The following is a 17,237-nucleotide window of genomic DNA, read 5'->3' on the forward strand; positions in this document are numbered from 1 at the left end:
GGGCTGCTGCGTGGAGGTCTACGCACACCTTCACGTAGTTCTAAAGCGTCGACAGGGATTCCAGAGAGGAGTCCAGGGTTGACCAAGCAGTGCTGCGCGAAATGTTTGCTTGAAGGTGAACTTGGTCTGAAGGTAACAGTAATTGCTTCTGTTGAGCATTGCCACCTCACATGGTTGTGTATATATTGTACTGCTATGTATTCTTTATTCATAAGCATCTGAATGCCTGCCAGACCCCATGCTGGAGAAGGATCAAGGTACTTGTAACTGTTTTCCAGCATGGTTCTGGCATTGATTCACATGCAAACCCTCCCTCCTGCCGCTCTGCAGCTCTTCTTGGTCATACTGCCACTTTACGCGCTACCAAATCTGAAGATAACTGCCAGAGGGAGGGAGGGGGGAGGGCTTAGGGAGAGGGCAGTCATTGGCTGGGGGCAGTATGACCCAGTGCTCAGTGATTGGTTTACAGGAGAAAGACAGTTTGTAAGTGAAAGTGAAACTGGTTTTTTTTTACCAAGGATTCCCAGCCTTACTGGGAATATTCACGAGCATGTGAATCCATGCCAGACCCATGCTGGAGAACAGTTACAGGTAAGTAACTTGTTCCTTTCACATAATATATACTATTGACTTTCTGTATGCTTTCCATGGTTATATATTTTTTTAACTAAATAAAACTCAATTCATACCAACTCCTATAAAGCACATTTTATTTTTATGGGCGTGAGTAGTTAATTGAATGGTGGCACAGTTTTCCAAATTTTAACTTTGTTTTTTTGTTAGTGTTTGTTTTTAAACCTGTTGAGCCTAGACCACTATACAGTCAGAAGAGTGTCTGCAGAGGGAAGATAGACTGGGCAGTGTTTGTTCCTAGGGATGTTCCAGAATCAGTCGGGACGGAAAGTCACCAGTGGTTGAACAGATCGCAGCTCTATTTCCTCACAGAGACGCAGGTAAGGTTGACTGCAACCTCAGATGAGATCGCATACTTTGTGAGAAAAGCACAGATTGTTTCTAATATAACTTCTGAAGTGAATGAGTTATTGTTGGCTTTAGATTGGAGGAAGCATTTTGTTTGAGATTATGAATTGTCCTGTAAAAGAGATTTGTGAACATTTTTGGAAAATATTGTGACTCTGAAGTTGGTACAGCATTTTGGCAGTAGGTTGCTGGGCTGCATCATAATTTTCCTCTTATGTTGATGCCAAAGGTTAAAGTGTTTATTTTTCTTTGTGACGATGGATTGTGCCACTGTCCAATCCTTGTATTGATCCTTGTTAGAGTAGGTCCCTTAAGTGAAATCCTCTTCACCTGTGAGTCCCCCAGCACTTGTTGCTGGACTCTTGGATTTTGGGCTGATTCTCCTGAGTGAGTGGGAACCTTTTTCCAGTCACTTGTTGTTTTACTCTGATCATGTGAACCCTTTTTACCACTTATTGGCAATTCTTTATGGCATTCCTCCAATGTTAAAGGTATCTACAATTGCTAAAGTAGGACACAGCACTATCTGTGCAGTGTTACTGGAAGGTCCTTAAGCTTCCACTTTCAATGTTTCTTCATTTTCTCTTGGTTAACAGTTGCCAAGGCACAGGGATACCTTTTTTTTATCCTGCCTGTACTTTCTTTTGTGAGATCAGCACACCTCACCTTATGTGGAGTGCTGAGGGGAGACCTTGTCTCCCTTTTCTCACTTCTCCACTAACTTTTTGTTGGTATCAGGTTATATTTTCAAAAACGTATTTTCGAAATGCAATTTCGTCAAACATTTTCACAAAAAAAAAATTGAATGTATTTTTTTAAAATTATATATGTATTTTTTTGGGGTTTCGTTAGTAAAAAAAAGTGTTTAAAAAAACGGGTTTGGGGGAACCCCCATTTAAAAAAAATGTTTTTTAAAAGAATTTTTTTTTTCGGCAAAATGTTTTTGAGAAAATGGCATTCGAAATAGTCACTATAAACCCTTTTTGTTACTGTGACGAGTCCCTCTTTTCAGGCTGTGGTAGCTGTGTACCTTTTCCATTAACTTTAATTGCAGGCTGTCATTGTGGCTGTTGGGTAAGAATTTGTAGAGTCCAACTGGTGTGGGACTACACAAGACTCATCTCTTGGTATTAGGTAACCCACCTTTTTAATATAGACCTGTACTACACAAGTTGGAAGCGACTGAGCAGCCAGGCTTATTTTAAGAGGGGTAATATGAGCTGTAGAGCTGTACAATGAAATCAGTAAATAGAAGTATCCAAGTAAACACACACTTAGTTATAGCATAAATGTTTACACAAAAAGTAGCAACCAGTAGTAACATTAATCCCAAAGTTAGGATTCAATTTCGACAAGAGCAATAAAGAAGGCTAGTAACTTCATCTTATACGGTTTATAGTGACATTTTCGAATGTCACAATTTCAAATGCATTTTTCTCGAATGAAAAATGCCGGAAAACAAAAGTCAAACCCCCTGTTTTTTATAGACCCTCTTTCTAGTAACTAAACCCAAAAAAAACATATAAAATAAAAAAATATATATTCTGCATTTTTTTCCGACAAAAAAGCATTCGAAATTGTTCATTCGAAATTTTAACTGGATACCATCTTATACGTATTCCAGCACATTGAGTGACATCATTTGAGGTCAGTAATACTTATTTGCGATCACCATTGCAATATTTAGTTGTAAGGAGGGAAACCTAGTTGGATCAGAACATACTTTGTACTTTGAGAAACAGTTAGATTCTCCCAGAGGGATGTAAGCAGGCTTTTATCCCAGCAATAAGTGTTGTTCAATTAAAACCTGTAAAGGAACAAGCACTGCCAAAGCCAATAGGTTCAGAAGGGGGCCTTTTGGGGAGCCAGGACAGCCAAAGTCAATGGGCAGGTCAAGGTTCCGATGCTCTCTTCTTAAAACATCTTAGTCAGTAGTTCAAATAGAAATTCACAGAAGCTCAAAAGGAGCCACCTTGTAGCGCAATCTGAAAGGCCAATGCAAGTGAGTTGAGGACAACTCTAAAGAGGGTAAAATAGCACCCCCCCCCCCAAGCTAGGAAGCACCACAATTGGCAAAAGGTAGATGTCCCCCAAGTCCCACAGTACATGTGAACTGAAGAATTTGTTCCAGCTGGATGCCTTCTTGTTGCAGTGTGTAACAGACCCATGTTCCTTGTGGTGAAAGGCGGGGGCGGGGGGAGAGAGTCTGGCGGGCTTCTTTGGCAGCACTCGAAAGGGGCTCTGCAGCAATGTATTCTCCCTGATTCAGCAGCCTTTTGTGGTTTTGGCACTTTTTTAAAACATTTAAAAAAAAAAAAAAAAAATCAGCGCCAAAGAAGATCGAACAGCTAGTAGTTCCTTGATCCTGCACTCTGGTGAGGGGACTCTTGATGATTTCCTGCGTCTGTAGAGTCCACTGGATGCCCACAAATTTTTTTTTTTTTTGGGCCGGATTTGCACATCCGAAGACAATGCACTCAATGATGGTCAGGGGTCCCCGGGCATTGCGATTCTGCAGCCTTGGAAAGTCATAGCAAGTCGGGGGGGCTGTGCCAAAACAAAGCTAGTCTTCAGGCTTGTTGATCCCACCAGCCCAAGGGAGGAAGTTGTCCTGCACGGGTCCTCCCTGTCAAAACAAAAAACGGGGTTGGCACAGCTGCAGGGCTTCACTGGTCACTTCACGGTCCAGGAGGGTGCTGCTGGCGTTTCTTCATGTCTTTGTGGGATGTTGTCCTCCATTGGTAGCCTCTGCCTCTAGTCCCAAAAACCTTGCCTTTTATGCAAGTTCCCATTCATTCACAGCCCTAGGCTGTCAATCACCCAGCAGGTCGGCTGCCCTCCTGTACAGCCAGCCAGCCATTCGGAACTGGTTTCACTCTGGCAGACCTAGAGACAAAAGACTGGGAAGTTTCCGGACCCTCCCTCACTTCCTGTTTTCCAGACACACTGGAGCCTGGGCGAGGCTTCACGGCTGAAGTCCGCTAAATGCACAAAGGGCTCAAACCCGATTCAAACAGAGTAAAAGCACAGAAGGAACAAACTGAGAAGAAATGGCGAAAAAGAGGCGAGGGCCATTTTGCGAAAATGGTCACCCTTGGGTGTGCTATACTGCAGCTGAGATGAGCCTGCGGATTCATGGCAAAAGGTAGTAAAAAAGAAGCCACTGCCACCAGCCATTCAAGTTAGTGTAACAGAATGTTACAGGGGAAGTGGGATAAAGGAGTTACTATGTAATCCCCCAGCACTCCATATAGGCTGGTGTGTGCTGGACCCACAATAGAACAGGTAAGTAAGACAGGCATCCTCTTACTATTCTTGGGAAGTAGTAGTGTTCACCCAAAAAAATGTAGTTAAACATTATGAGAAGTCCAAGGGACTTATCAGTGCCACAGCACAACACGTTCTGTCCCAATGCAAAAATCAGATGCCTATGGGGTTTACCAGACTCCCTTAACACTTCAATCCTAGTCAGACTTACACACGAGATAGTAAGGAAAAAGTCCCTACTCGGGAGTTAAAATTAAAAAGCCATGAGTTCAGCAAAAAAGCTGGGAGTCTCTAAGGGAATTGGCACAGAAATGAAAATTCTCCCCAACAGTGGCTGCAATAGGAGACACCACCAGGGTCACCATTGACCCAAAATGGTGGCTTTATTATTATTATTTTTTAAAGCCCTGAATAAGGTGGCTTGTCCTTTCTTAGGTGGTCTTTACCTACCTGGATGGGGGAGGTTCCTCTAGTTCCTTTCTTCACCGGGCTCCCCTTGGAAAGCCCGCAAAGGGTCTTGTGTGCTGCAAGGTGCCTGAGAGAAACCAGTTCTGACTGGCAGGATGCCTGTCACCCTTGGACAGCCATCCCAAATTTCAAATGGGGTATGATTGGTATGCTCAACCAGTGTTCCTGCATAAATCCCGAGGTCCTGAAGCAGAAACTGTCGACCACTGGAACAGAAGAATCTAAAGCCGGACGGGAGAAGATGCCCGTCACTTACAGCGACGGCCAGAGCGACCAGAGCCTACTTTTTTCTCACAGAAATGTCTAGTACTCTGGAATGGCTAGAGGAGCATTTCCCACATGAGGAAATGTCAGAACATAGTGAAACTAATGGTACACACTTTACAATATAAACCATTTAATTATTTTATATACATTTAACATATATATATTTTTTTGTACAGAGCATACCAAAATAAAAAATACCTCTGAAGAAACTGTTACGGATAACTCTTAACAGCATAAAAGAAAAAATTGATATATTGTTGACCAATTTTAATAATTTGAAAACTTTTGTTGATCATTTTAAAACAAAAACCTCATACCATTGTCCCACATGTTCTTGTCCCCCCTCACCGTAACCCAGTCAATTATCCCCAAACCCTCTCCATAACCCAAAACGTTTTGATGAGACTTCCATCCCTTCTTCACCTGATACCAATCATGTTGAAACCCCTAATTCTCCTGTTTTTGTTTCCGTTTCTGCCTCACCTTCCGTCATCAATTGTTAATATGTTAAATAAAGTTACATTTTTATATTGTGTTGTAATTATTTGTTTTTAAAAACAATTTAGGTGTCCGCGGACAGAGCAGTTGTTCTGAAATGTTCGTAAATAAATTAAAATGGAGGTGTCCTGAAGAACACTACACCTGTGCTAGCAAGTTGAAACTGTTCTAGAACATACGCGGTGTCCTGAAATGTTCATAAAGAAACAAAATGGAAGTGTCTGAAGAACACTATACCTGTCCGTAGTGTTCGCTAGCAAGTTGAAACTGTTCTAGAACACACGCGATGTCCTGAAATGTTTGTAAATAAACAAAATGGGGGTGTCTTGAAGAACACTTTACCTGTCCGTAGTGTTGGCTAGCAAGTTGAAACTGTTCTAAGAACACACGCAGTGTTCTAAAATGTTTGTAAATAAATGAAAATCGAGGTGTCCTGAGGACGCTATGTCTGTCCGTATTCTTGGCAAGGAAGTTAAACTGTTCTAAGAACAAACGGTTGTCCGTAACTGTTCGTTTGACGTGCGACACACTTTTAATTACTTCAGGACCCGAACAGTGTCCCTAGAACATCAACGTGCATGCGCAAACCAATGTCCGTGCATTTGGTGTCCTGCGGACATCCGCTTCCTTCGCGAACATGTTCGCGAAGTGATCATGTGACCGCGCCCATGCTGATCCTGTGTTCTGACTGCAGACACTGTTCGCGTCCCTGAACAATTTAAAAGTTCATTTTCAAGTAATCCACAATATTTCTCAATAAAAACTCACCATAGCACAAGTCCCACATACTAATCCTGAGTTTCTACATACTTTTTGAAAGTTTTTGAACCTTTTTTTGTGTTCGATCTGTCCGCGGAGAGCGCGCATGTCCGCGAACCGCGTACAAGCACCCCTATAAAAGACCACGTACTAGAGCTTATTCTCATTGTGTTTCCGCCTATTCTTCAGAGTAGCTATTTTTCCTGCAACTTGCAGATTACACCATCATCGAGATGGCATCCATGGCTGCACTACTGCCACCTGGTGCTGCACCTGCTTCAGCACCACCGCCACCTCCCCCCCCCCCCCCCCCCCTCCACCACCACCACCACCTCGCCAAGGGCCTCAAGAGGGGAACAGGAGTGAGGATGCAGAGGAGGAAAACGAGGATGACGAGAATGAGGTACTGGAAATCCCTACTACCCGCACTCGGCGTGAGTCTTGGGTGTGGCGGTTATTTACCATTTATGGGGATGGTCCTAAGGCTCGTGCGAACCGAGTCACCTGCATTGAGTGTTGCGGGAGGCATGGTTCGTACAGCTTTGAGACCACTACCATGAAGCGACACCTAAGGTCATTTCACTCTGGGGCCATTCGCAAGGTTGTACCTTGCGAGGAGCGTAGTAGGTTGATTTCCTCTACTTCATCCTCCATTTCTGATCCTGTCACCACAAGGAACACCTCTGTGGGGACAGCGTCTTCCTCAAGCTGCTTCACAGGCCATACATAATGCTGATGACCCTTACCTTTCGAGGGTCACAGCTGTGTGTATGTACTGTGACACGGTTTATAGTCATTTGGTCGAAAACAAAAATGTCGAACGTCCTAATGTTGGAAAGAAAAAAATTTTCAATACGTAGTCCCCCACCCCACTTTTTTTTTATTTTACCCATTTTTTATACTTACCAAACCCAAAAAATACATATAAATAAAATAGATTCGACTTTTTTTTCTTTCGACATTTTTTTTTCAACATTTTTGTCATTCGACTTTTTATTTTCGACATGACTGCACACCCTGCGACACAGTACTCTGAAGGGGGGAGCGACTTCGTAGTGCTTTTGAGACCATTGTCTCAGAGCACGAGAAAACCTGCTCACTACCCAAATAAAACCCACTCTACATCTTCCTCTCTCAGCTCGCCATTTCTTATCCCTGTGGTTGGTGTCCGCCCCGTTACCCTCCTTTCCCCTCCTCTCCTAGTGTCGTGTATAAAATCCCCCAAAAATATAAGGCTATTTTCAGAACCACCTTTCACAGTTAAAAAATAGAAGTGAAAATAAATGAAGCAGGGCCCTTTGTATTTTTTCGAAGTCCGCGGACATCTAACATTTTGGGGTGCTTCCCTATCGTAACCATTGCAATTTTCTCTGGGAGGAAGTGGTGGCTCTGAAAGGAGCCTTTGGGAGGTGTTTGTGTTTCAAAAATTCTAAATACTCAACACCTACTTCAAAATGGATGCTGTAATTCTAAAAAAGGTCGCAATGCATTTTGTATGTTTCTTAGAAAAATCTGATTGCCATCATAAGTTAGATGTACTCCATCGCTGCGAAAAATGTATGTACTACGAAACATACAATTTTCATTGTGAAAAGAGGACATGCCAAAATCTCTTAAAGGCACAAACAGCCTTATTGACATTGCGCCTTGCTTTCTCCATTTGTGGACCAAATGAAGAACAACAAAGCCACATTTGTCTCTGCGCAATCCGTGAAATAATTACTTGAGAATTTGGAAACATGTCCATGACCTTCCCAAGTCCTTCTTTCATTGCAAATTGCAAAGAAATTCCGGACACATGTCCTAAACTCTTCCCTCCACAATGAATTATAATTATATCTGGATGTTGCTCTGTCTCTAAAGTAGCACAGAGAGGTAACAAGTCCAACCACTTCATTCCACGTACTCCATGCCAGTGTACTTCCACATGTGGGAATCCAAGATCTACAGCTACTCCACAGGTTTCTGCATGCACCTTCAACCAATGTATCCACGAGTCCCCCAAAATCCAAACAATCTGTTTTGTGAAACACACAGCCATAGCTATCTGTTCTTCTCTCATCAAAAAGAGTATCTGAGAAACTCTCTCCTGGCACAACACACCCATTAAACTTTCCTGACCAATCCCTTTCAGTGCCCATTCTCATTTGCATGACTTCTGAAGCCCAAAATCCCCAGATGTAACACCCGATGTCCGTGAACTACTGCCATGTCCGCGGACATATCGGAACGTGAACAGCCCTTCTACCATTTCCAGTTCACTCTGTGCCATTCCCTCATTGTATGTAGCTAAGAAGTCACATGACCATCCACCAATCACATTCAAGACCTCTACATCTAACTGCATCATCATAGACCAGCACTGCAAATGTACTGTGAATCTCTCTGAGTACAAGTGTCATATCATTGGCAAGCACCATCTACAAGAAATACTGTACAAGTCTCCAAGATTTCTACTTGCAGCTCCATGCATATCCATATGCATGAACACAAACTACAGGTGTGCATATTTTCTGTACAGTACATGAACACATTTTCTGACTGACTTTTAGCTTGTATAATCTGTAAAATGAATCTGTCTTTTTTACAATCTCCTAAACTCAACTGTCACTTACAAATCTTTATACTATTTAATTTCTTAATACACACACTCAAATCATGTTAAACTAACATTTTTAAATGAAATATATAGACTACATATAGTCAAACAAAATTGCATGCACACTATGTTCAAATTTCAAACAATAATACTTGTACAATTACATAATTTCTATTTATTTACTTACATTTATATAGGACAAGCAGCCCATGGCATTTAGGCACTATTACTTGGAAGAGCTTAGTTACAGGAATAATGGTATTCAGTGGTACATTATGAATTTCACAAGACATAGTAAAGATATTTTGTTTGCTACAGTTAGTAATTGCAATACAATTTATCATATATATTCAACTGGTGCGACATATTTTATGTAAATAAGATAGTTTTAATGGTTTTGGGGAAGGCGCTGAGGATTTCAATTAAAAGAATCAATGTCTAAATTAAAAACAGTGCTATATACAAACAAAATTACTAATTTGTTTCTTTTACTATTGCAGTGAAGACCATTCTCCTGAAAAGAAGCAACCACATTTGAAGTAAAAAGAACTAAGAAGTAACCTGTTCATTTTAGGAAAAAAAGTAATTAGGATATCACCATAATATTTGTATTACTCAACACTGTAAGGTTAATTCATGCTATTTCTGTGCCTAAAAATAGAGATTCTGCACCATTCTGTCCAAAAATCCCATGTCTTAAACAGCGATTTACAGCCAGAATGGCCCACAAATTCCAATTTTTCGACACACAAATTACCCAACTCAGCCGCTAGAATTGAGCTGTTATAGAACAAACAACTGTTTTAATTGTATAGGATTAGATCTATTATTTGTACTTCTCCACACCACTAGCTTACTTTTTTTCTGTTAACACAACCCCAGTTTAGTACATTAATTCAAGAATACCCATCCCTACTAGTTGTAGTTCCCAATGCACAATCACACACCATTACATACATCTTTATCATCTTACTCAAACACTCATGCACACAGCACACATACATTGCAGAACACCCCAACCCGTACCTTCTTTATATTTTTTCAACAGACCCTAAAGAATGCCTACCAAAAATCAAGTCCGTAGAAAGCAACGCAGAAGTAGAGCAAATGAAAATAAGTGTCCAACATAAGCATCCATCTATAGCACAATTTGTAAAAAAAAGTTGAAACAAAACAGCTAATAGTCATTTAGTGAAACAAAAGTTTCAAGTACAAAAACTTTGCCTCCTCTATCAAAATGTAAACCAAACCAAAACACAATTAGCAGAAAATCAGCTATCACTACAGATAAAACTGCTTCTTTAAATCTTGATATAGTTCAAAGTAAGCATACCATGAAAAGTATTTTAGCCAAAATGTTCTGTCACAAAGTCCTTCAAAATCTTATAAAAACAGGAGGGACACCAGGTTCAATGCTTAAAACCTATCGTAGGAAATTAATCTTAGAAGCGTTGATACAGTGAAATTCTTCTCAAAAGAAAGTTATTTATTTTAGTGTTAAACAAAATGAAACCACTAACAAAACTAATAACTAAATTACAAGAAAGACTTCTCAATAAACAAAATGTCAACGGAAAGAACTTCTTAAGTATCTGCGGAGGTGAATGGAGTCACACTACGAGCACAGAACCATACTTTAATGAAGAAGTGTACAAACAAAAGCAAACAAGTACAATTGGAGGAGGCCACCAGGGGGCGCACAGGCAATGGCTGCCTGAGTGCACAGCTTCTGCCGAAGCCCGGGAATCCGAGGGGATTGAGCCCCCTCCCGCTAGTTCGACCCGAGAGATCGATTTGGCGCCCCCCCGGGCCCCCATCGAGCGAAAGAGCGGAGCTTGAGCTCCCCGGGGAGCCGGAGTTTGTAACCCGCGGCGCCTGGGCGGGTGACGCAGCAGGACCAGAACGGCCTCGGTGCCGCGAGTGAGGCGGTCCCTCCCCGGGTGCACACGGCATCCCCGCCCGACTAGCCCTCACTCCCCCTACGACTACCCCCCCCCTCGGAGTGCGGGAAGCGACCCGGTCGGGGTCCGGGCCCCCGGGACTTCGGGGACGCGGCTGCGGAGTGTGGGAAGGCTCCCTCCGCCCCTCCCCCCCGTGGCCCGAACCAGAGCATACTGCGCCGGGATCACCCGCGCAGCTAGGAGGTGGCATCCGGGGGCCTGGAGCGGCACCCTCGGGGACTCGGTGTCCTCTCCCCCCCGGGAGTGAGAGGAAGGAGCGGGGCGGTCCCCCCCACACCCCGGAGACGACATTGCGGGCCGCAGGAGCCCAGTGCAGTAGAGTTGGTGGAGCCCCGGGGCCCTGGGACTCGCCCCCCCACGGGTGAGCGGCTCGGGTGGGGAGGAGCCCCAGGAACAAGAGGGCCAACAGTGTGGACTACGGGCCGGGGGCTCCGGACCCCCCCCATTTTTTGGGACACAGACAGCACGGCCTGAAGCGGGGGTGACCCGGGTGCAAGGCCCCCGCCAGCCGCTGGTGCGGCGTGTGCCCGCCCAGAGGTGCTCCCCCCCAAAGACCTGCGGCGTGAGCCACGGCGGCCCTTCCCCCTGGCTCTGCGGGAAGGGCCCCTTTGGCCTGGAAGGTCGGGCCCCCTCGAATCACCACCTCCCCTCCTCAAGGAGACCAGAGGAGGCCCCAGATTGCCACGAGGCGCTTGAAAAGGGTGAGAGGCCCTCGCCTGGGAACCGGTGGGGCATGTGCCCGCCCCCCCGGACTTTGACACCCCATTCGGGACATCTGAGGAGTGCACAACCCAAGCAAGGAAAGACTGGCCAGCAGGGAACCCCCCGCCGGGGCCGCGGGGATCCGGACGACAGGACACAGGAAAGAACCACATGAGCTGGAGGGAAGCCTTACAGAGATACCGCTTCCAGGAGGTTGTAAGGGGTGACAAAGGCTTAAACCGCGAAGGGACCATGGCCCAATCCGGGGATGCTACCCCCTCCTCGGCGGCAATGGAAAGGGGCTTCGCCTCGATCTTACAGGAAATCAGGGACATGCGCTCCGACATTGCCCAGAAATTTGAAAAAATGGGCCAAAGGGTGGATAAGATCGAGGACAGACTGATACAGGTCGAATCCAACCAATCCTCTACAGCAGTCCAAGACGTACAATATAGCATGAGGCTGGAGGCCCTGGAGAAGAGGGACGAGGAAAGGGCCCGGCAGATGGATGATTTCGAAAACAGGGAGAGGAGGAACAACCTCAGAATCTTTGGGGTGCCCGAAATGGAAGGGGAAACGGAGAGGGACGTCACCCGAGCAGTACGAGATATCATCACCCTCTTGTTCGCGGAGGAAATGACAACTGAGCTAACATTTGACAGGGTGCCCAGGGCGGGGGGCAGGGCCGGGGACCCCCGGTCGATTCTGGTCCGGTTCCACTATTACTCGGAGAAGACGAAGGTGTTGGAGGAGGCCAGAAAGGCTAGGGAAATCACCTATAACAATGCCCAGGTCTCCATATACCAAGACCTCTCCGCCTACACGCTGGCTAGGCGTAGGATGTGCCGCCCTCTTACACAGAGGCTTAAGGAAAAGGGAGTGCGCTACAGATGGGGCTACCCTTTCTCCCTGACTTTTGAATACATGGGCCAAAGATCGACCCTGATCACGGAAGAGGACATAAGGGGAGCCATACAAGAGTATACAGTGGACACGAACCCCCGGAGGGGCCCGTCTGGGCCGGAGCATGGGAGACCCGGTGGCCCTGGACCGGCCGGCGAGAGGAGAAAGCGCACCGGCGCGAGGAAATTCAGGAAAATGAACACCCCCTCCCCATCAAAGGACGGAGAACGTAACGACTCCGAGGACTGAGCACGGAGGCACCCTGGTGTGCCCTGGTCGGAGGGACGCAGACTCGGAGGATTCACTACTATCAACGTCCCTACGACCTGCAAGTAGGTGGGGTCCGCAGAGGGGTCACAGCCGCGGGGGATCTTAGGGGGCTCAAGGAGATGAGCTTCTTATGCAGATTGCCTGGCCGAGGTGGGCAGGCTGGTGGTTCGGCCAAAAGCCAGCGATGGCAGAACTACTTGGCTGGACGCCGGGGCAGGGGGTGGGGGCGAACACAGGAGTTGGGGAAGTTCAGTTACGGTTCGGGGAGGGGGGAAGTTGGGGTTTTGTTTTAGACCCACCCGGGGGGAGGGGGCGGGGGGAGAAGGGGAACACAGAGCTGAAATAACGGAGCATGCGGGGAAGAGCCCTGGGAAGACGTTGACCGAGAGAGAGGAACATAGAGACTATGGCTGACAGGCTGCCCGCCCTGGGTGTGGGCTCACTTAATGTACGTGGCTTAAATACCCCCACTAAGAGGTCCCTGGTCTGTAGGGAATTTAGAAGGGCACACCTGGATTTTCTCTTCGTGCAAGAGACTCACTGGCCACGGGGGAAGGAGCCCAAACTGCAGGGAGGGGGAATTGGCGAGGTTTATAGTGCATCCCACAAGTGCAAAAAGAGAGGGGTTGCCATCCTAGTAGCGAAGCATGTGGGCTTCGAGAATGAAGCCACGCTGAAGGACCCAGGGGGCCGCTACCTGCTGGTGCTGGGGTCCCTGCAGGGGGCCCCACTGACCCTAGCCGCCATTTATGGCCCAAACGAAGGCCAAGCCCAATTCTGGGAGGAGGTGGGGGACAAACTTAAGTACTTCATCCATGGCACGGTGGTTGTGGAGGGGGACTTCAACATGGTTCTGAACCCCGCCCTGGACAGGAAACGTGCAGGTCCGTAGTCCTCTAGGGCAGCGGATGAGATCTTGGCGCGCACTTTCCAAAAAGTCAACCTAGAACTGGGTCTGCTGGACACGATCCCCGTCCCCAGAACAGACTCCCCCTCTTTTACATATTACTCAGCCATCCACACGTCGTTCTCCAGGATAGACTACATCCTGGTGGACGAGACCCTACACCCATTTACCTCAGGCCACAGGGTCGACCCCGTCCCCTGGTCTGACCACGATTTGGTCCGAGTCACTATAGCATGGGGAGGTCTATGTGAACGCAGAGGGAGATGGAAGTGCAACGACTCCCTGTTAAAGGACGAAGCCCTAGCCCAGGAGGTCCTCAAGGCCATCACGGAATTCTTTGAACTCAATGACAACGAGGAGGTGGGTTTACATACCCTCTGGGACGCCTTTAAGGCGACCTTACGGGGAATCTTGATCAAAATGGGAGCCCAGAAAAAAAGGGAAAGGGAGGCCCAGGAAAGGTATCTCAGGGAGAAAATCGCCCCACTCCAACCTGGGGGTCTTCCCACGGTTCCCTTAGACCGCAATCAGGTGACCGCACTGGACGACTATAGACTCCAATTGAAGGATCTCCTCCTCCACAAGACAGAGAGGAGTCTTTAACTGGTCAAACAGAAGTACTACGAAAAATGGGACAGGGCGGATAGGATCCTGGCTTGGAAACTGAGGGAGGTGCAGAGAAACCGATTAGTGAAGGCGGTAAAGAACGAGGCGGGAAAGGTAGGCTATGATGCACCCCACATTGGCGAGGCCTTCCGCCGATATTATGAGAAACTATATTCGTCTGAATATAATGGGGAGGAGGCGGAGATGGAGGGGTTGCTGAATTCAATCCAGATCCCGGCCCTGACCAGGGAGATGGCGGAGGGGTTGGAGGGCCCTGTGACCGAGGACGAGGTGGAGCGCGCGAATAGAGGGATGAAGGCGGGCACTTCCCCGGGCGAGGACGGTTACTCTGTTTACTTCTACAAAAGGTTCCGCTCGACCCTTCCCCCCACCTGGTAAAAGTGTTCAACGCGGTGCTGGAGGGGGGGGTCCCTCCCGGACTCCATGATGGAGGCAATTATTGTGGTGCTCCCCAAGGACGGCAGGGACCCCAGGGAATGCTCCTCCTACCGACCCATCTCCCTCTTGAATGTCGATGTAGAGATTCTGGCCAAGGTGCTTGGAGGGGGTCTTGCCGAAGCTGGTCCACAGCGACCAGGTGGGGTTTATTAGGGGGAGACACTGCTCAGACAACATCCGGAAAACTATAGATCTGTTGCACTATGCCCAGGGGTCGGATTTGGACGCGTGCGTCCTGTCCCTAGATTCGGAAAAGGCGTTCGACAGGGTGGAGTGGAGATTCATGGAACTTACCCTCCAGAAAATGGGCTTTGGACCACATATCGGGGATTGGGTGGCGGCTCTATACAGGGCTCCTAAGGCCAGAGTCCAAGTGAATGGCGGGTTGTCGGAGCCCTTCCCCCTTTCGCGGGGGACAAGGCAGGGATGCACACACTCCCCTTTAATCTATGTCCTCTCCATGGAACCCCTGGCCATAGCAGTCAGAGCTCACTCAGAGATTAAGGGGATTAAGAGGGGGGAGGTGGAATTTAAGCTCTCCCTGTTCATAGATGATATCCTGGCTTATTTGGTAGACCCGAGAACCTCGCTCCCCCCGCTCCTCTCCCTGATGACTGCCTTTGGGCTGCTCTGGTCTCAAGATCAATGCATCCAAATCAGTCTTGGTCCCCATGAGAACCCGGGACCCTCTTGCTAGCCTGGTAAGAATAACAGTGGGGAAGGCCTCCATTCGATACCTGGGAGTCCTCACCCGGGACTTATCCAATCTAGCCCCTGCCAACTACGACCCCGTTGTGTCAGGAGTTACTGCAGATTTAAGGAGGTGGAGGTCAATGATCCTGTCCTGGTACGGCCGCATGACGGCTGTGAAGATGAACATTCTCCCGCGACTATTATATCTTTTCACCGCCCTCCCAACTGTAGTCCCCGACCGGACCTTCAGGGTCCTCCAGAATGCGGTGCGGGAATTCATATGGCAGGGCAAGACCCCGAGGACCGCAAATAGGGTCTTGACCTTACCGAGGGAGGAGGGAGGGTTCGGGTTGCCAGACTTTCAACTTTATTTCTGGGCCGCCCAGCTGCGCGTCCTCCTAGAACACATGAAAGAGGGGATGGGCACTTACTGGTCATATTTGGAGGACATGGACGCTCACCCACTAAAGATTCGAGACCTCCTGTGGGCCCCTAGCAAGTTCATCCCGAACAGACTCAAATCTCACCCAACCTTGTGAGTCCTCTGGACAATCTGGAGGGAAAGCCCCCAGACGGCACACCTAACATCAGGCCGTCACCGATGTCATCGCTCTGGGGTCACCCCCTCAAACTGGGAAGCAGGGGATTCCACAACGCCCAGTCGTGGTCCGACTTGGGAATGGAGTGGGCGGGGCAAATGTTTAGGGAGGGGGAATTCCGACCATATGAGGAACTGAGAGACGCCCTCGGTCAGGGGTCCCTCTCCATATTTGAATACATCCGCCTGAAGGGAATCCTATGTGACCAGGCCTGGGGCCAGAACCTGAAGACAGCTGACCCCCTTCGAGAAACTCCTGGACTCGGCAACCTCCAGGAAGGGTGCGGTATCAGGGGTGTATAGACTACTGAACATGGTTAACTTGGGGGAGAGAAGGGGGTTCCGCACTTTCTGGAATGACTTAGCGGGGGATGTGATCTCAGAGGACTCCTGGTCGAAGATATTTAAAATAGCCTTCAATGGGAACTTATTCACGGCGGACATGGAACACAACTTCAAGATCCTACAGGGGTGGCATAGAGACCCTGTCAAGTTGGCTAAAATGTACACGGGAGTGTCCCCCGCATGCCCAAGGGGATGTGACCAGGTCGGTACGAGAGGGCACATGTGGTGGCACTGCCCGAAAGCTCAGGCATACTGGGAGAAGGTGAGGGGCTGGATCGCCAAAGTTTCTGAAGAGCTTCTCCCCCAGAACCCCTGACAATGCTGCTGGGCCTCCCTTCCGGAGGACACGGACATACCCCGATACCCTAGAATGTGGGAAACAATGTTGAGGGCGGGAAGGGTTGCACTGGCCCAGAAATGGAAGAGCCCGGAGACCCCGTCGAAGGAGGACTGGTTAAAAAAGGTAAAAAACATGTTCCTGATGGATAAATTGATGGCAATGATGAACAATGACTTGGGCTCTTTTCAAGCAAACTGGTACGGGGTACAGCAGACATGGGGTTGGGATGTGCATTGAGCCTCAGGGGGGAACAAGGAATGGACAGGGCCCACGGCCCAGGGGACGATGGTAGTTAATCAGCCATTCATGTAGTCAACGCTCTCGCTCTTTCTCGAGCTCCAGACCTTCGGAGCTTTCATAGCGGCTCCCCAGCAAAATGTTTCTATGGGGACTACGTTTTTTGGGGGGGTGGGTGCGTTTGGGGAGGGTGAGGGGGGGGATCTTTGGGCCAGTTACTTGCACAATTTGTGAAAATGTCTTGCGCCCTTCTGTTATATTATGAAAATGCCAATAAAACAAAGTTTAAAAAAAAAACAAATACAATTGCCATGCATAGCAGTGGTCGAGGTTATGAAAAGGTTAATACCATAATGGAACAAGAAGTACTCCTTACA

At 47.6% G+C, this 17,237-nt stretch overlaps 1 protein-coding gene across 1 annotated transcript in view; it reads left to right on the top strand.

Moving 5' to 3' along the window:
• WDR75 (WD repeat domain 75) overlaps positions 1-17,237 on the top strand; it is a 552,173-nt gene that overhangs the window by 389,455 nt on the left and 145,481 nt on the right. The window contains exon 17 of the mRNA XM_069615630.1: positions 784-953. Coding sequence (XP_069471731.1) covers positions 784-953 — 170 coding nt within the window. The remainder of the gene's footprint in view (positions 1-783; positions 954-17,237) is intronic.

Source organism: Ambystoma mexicanum, chromosome 9, assembly GCF_040938575.1.
Source record: "Ambystoma mexicanum isolate Mex_15411 chromosome 9, UKY_AmexF1_1, whole genome shotgun sequence".
In the NCBI taxonomy this organism is placed as follows: domain Eukaryota; kingdom Metazoa; phylum Chordata; class Amphibia; order Caudata; family Ambystomatidae; genus Ambystoma; species Ambystoma mexicanum.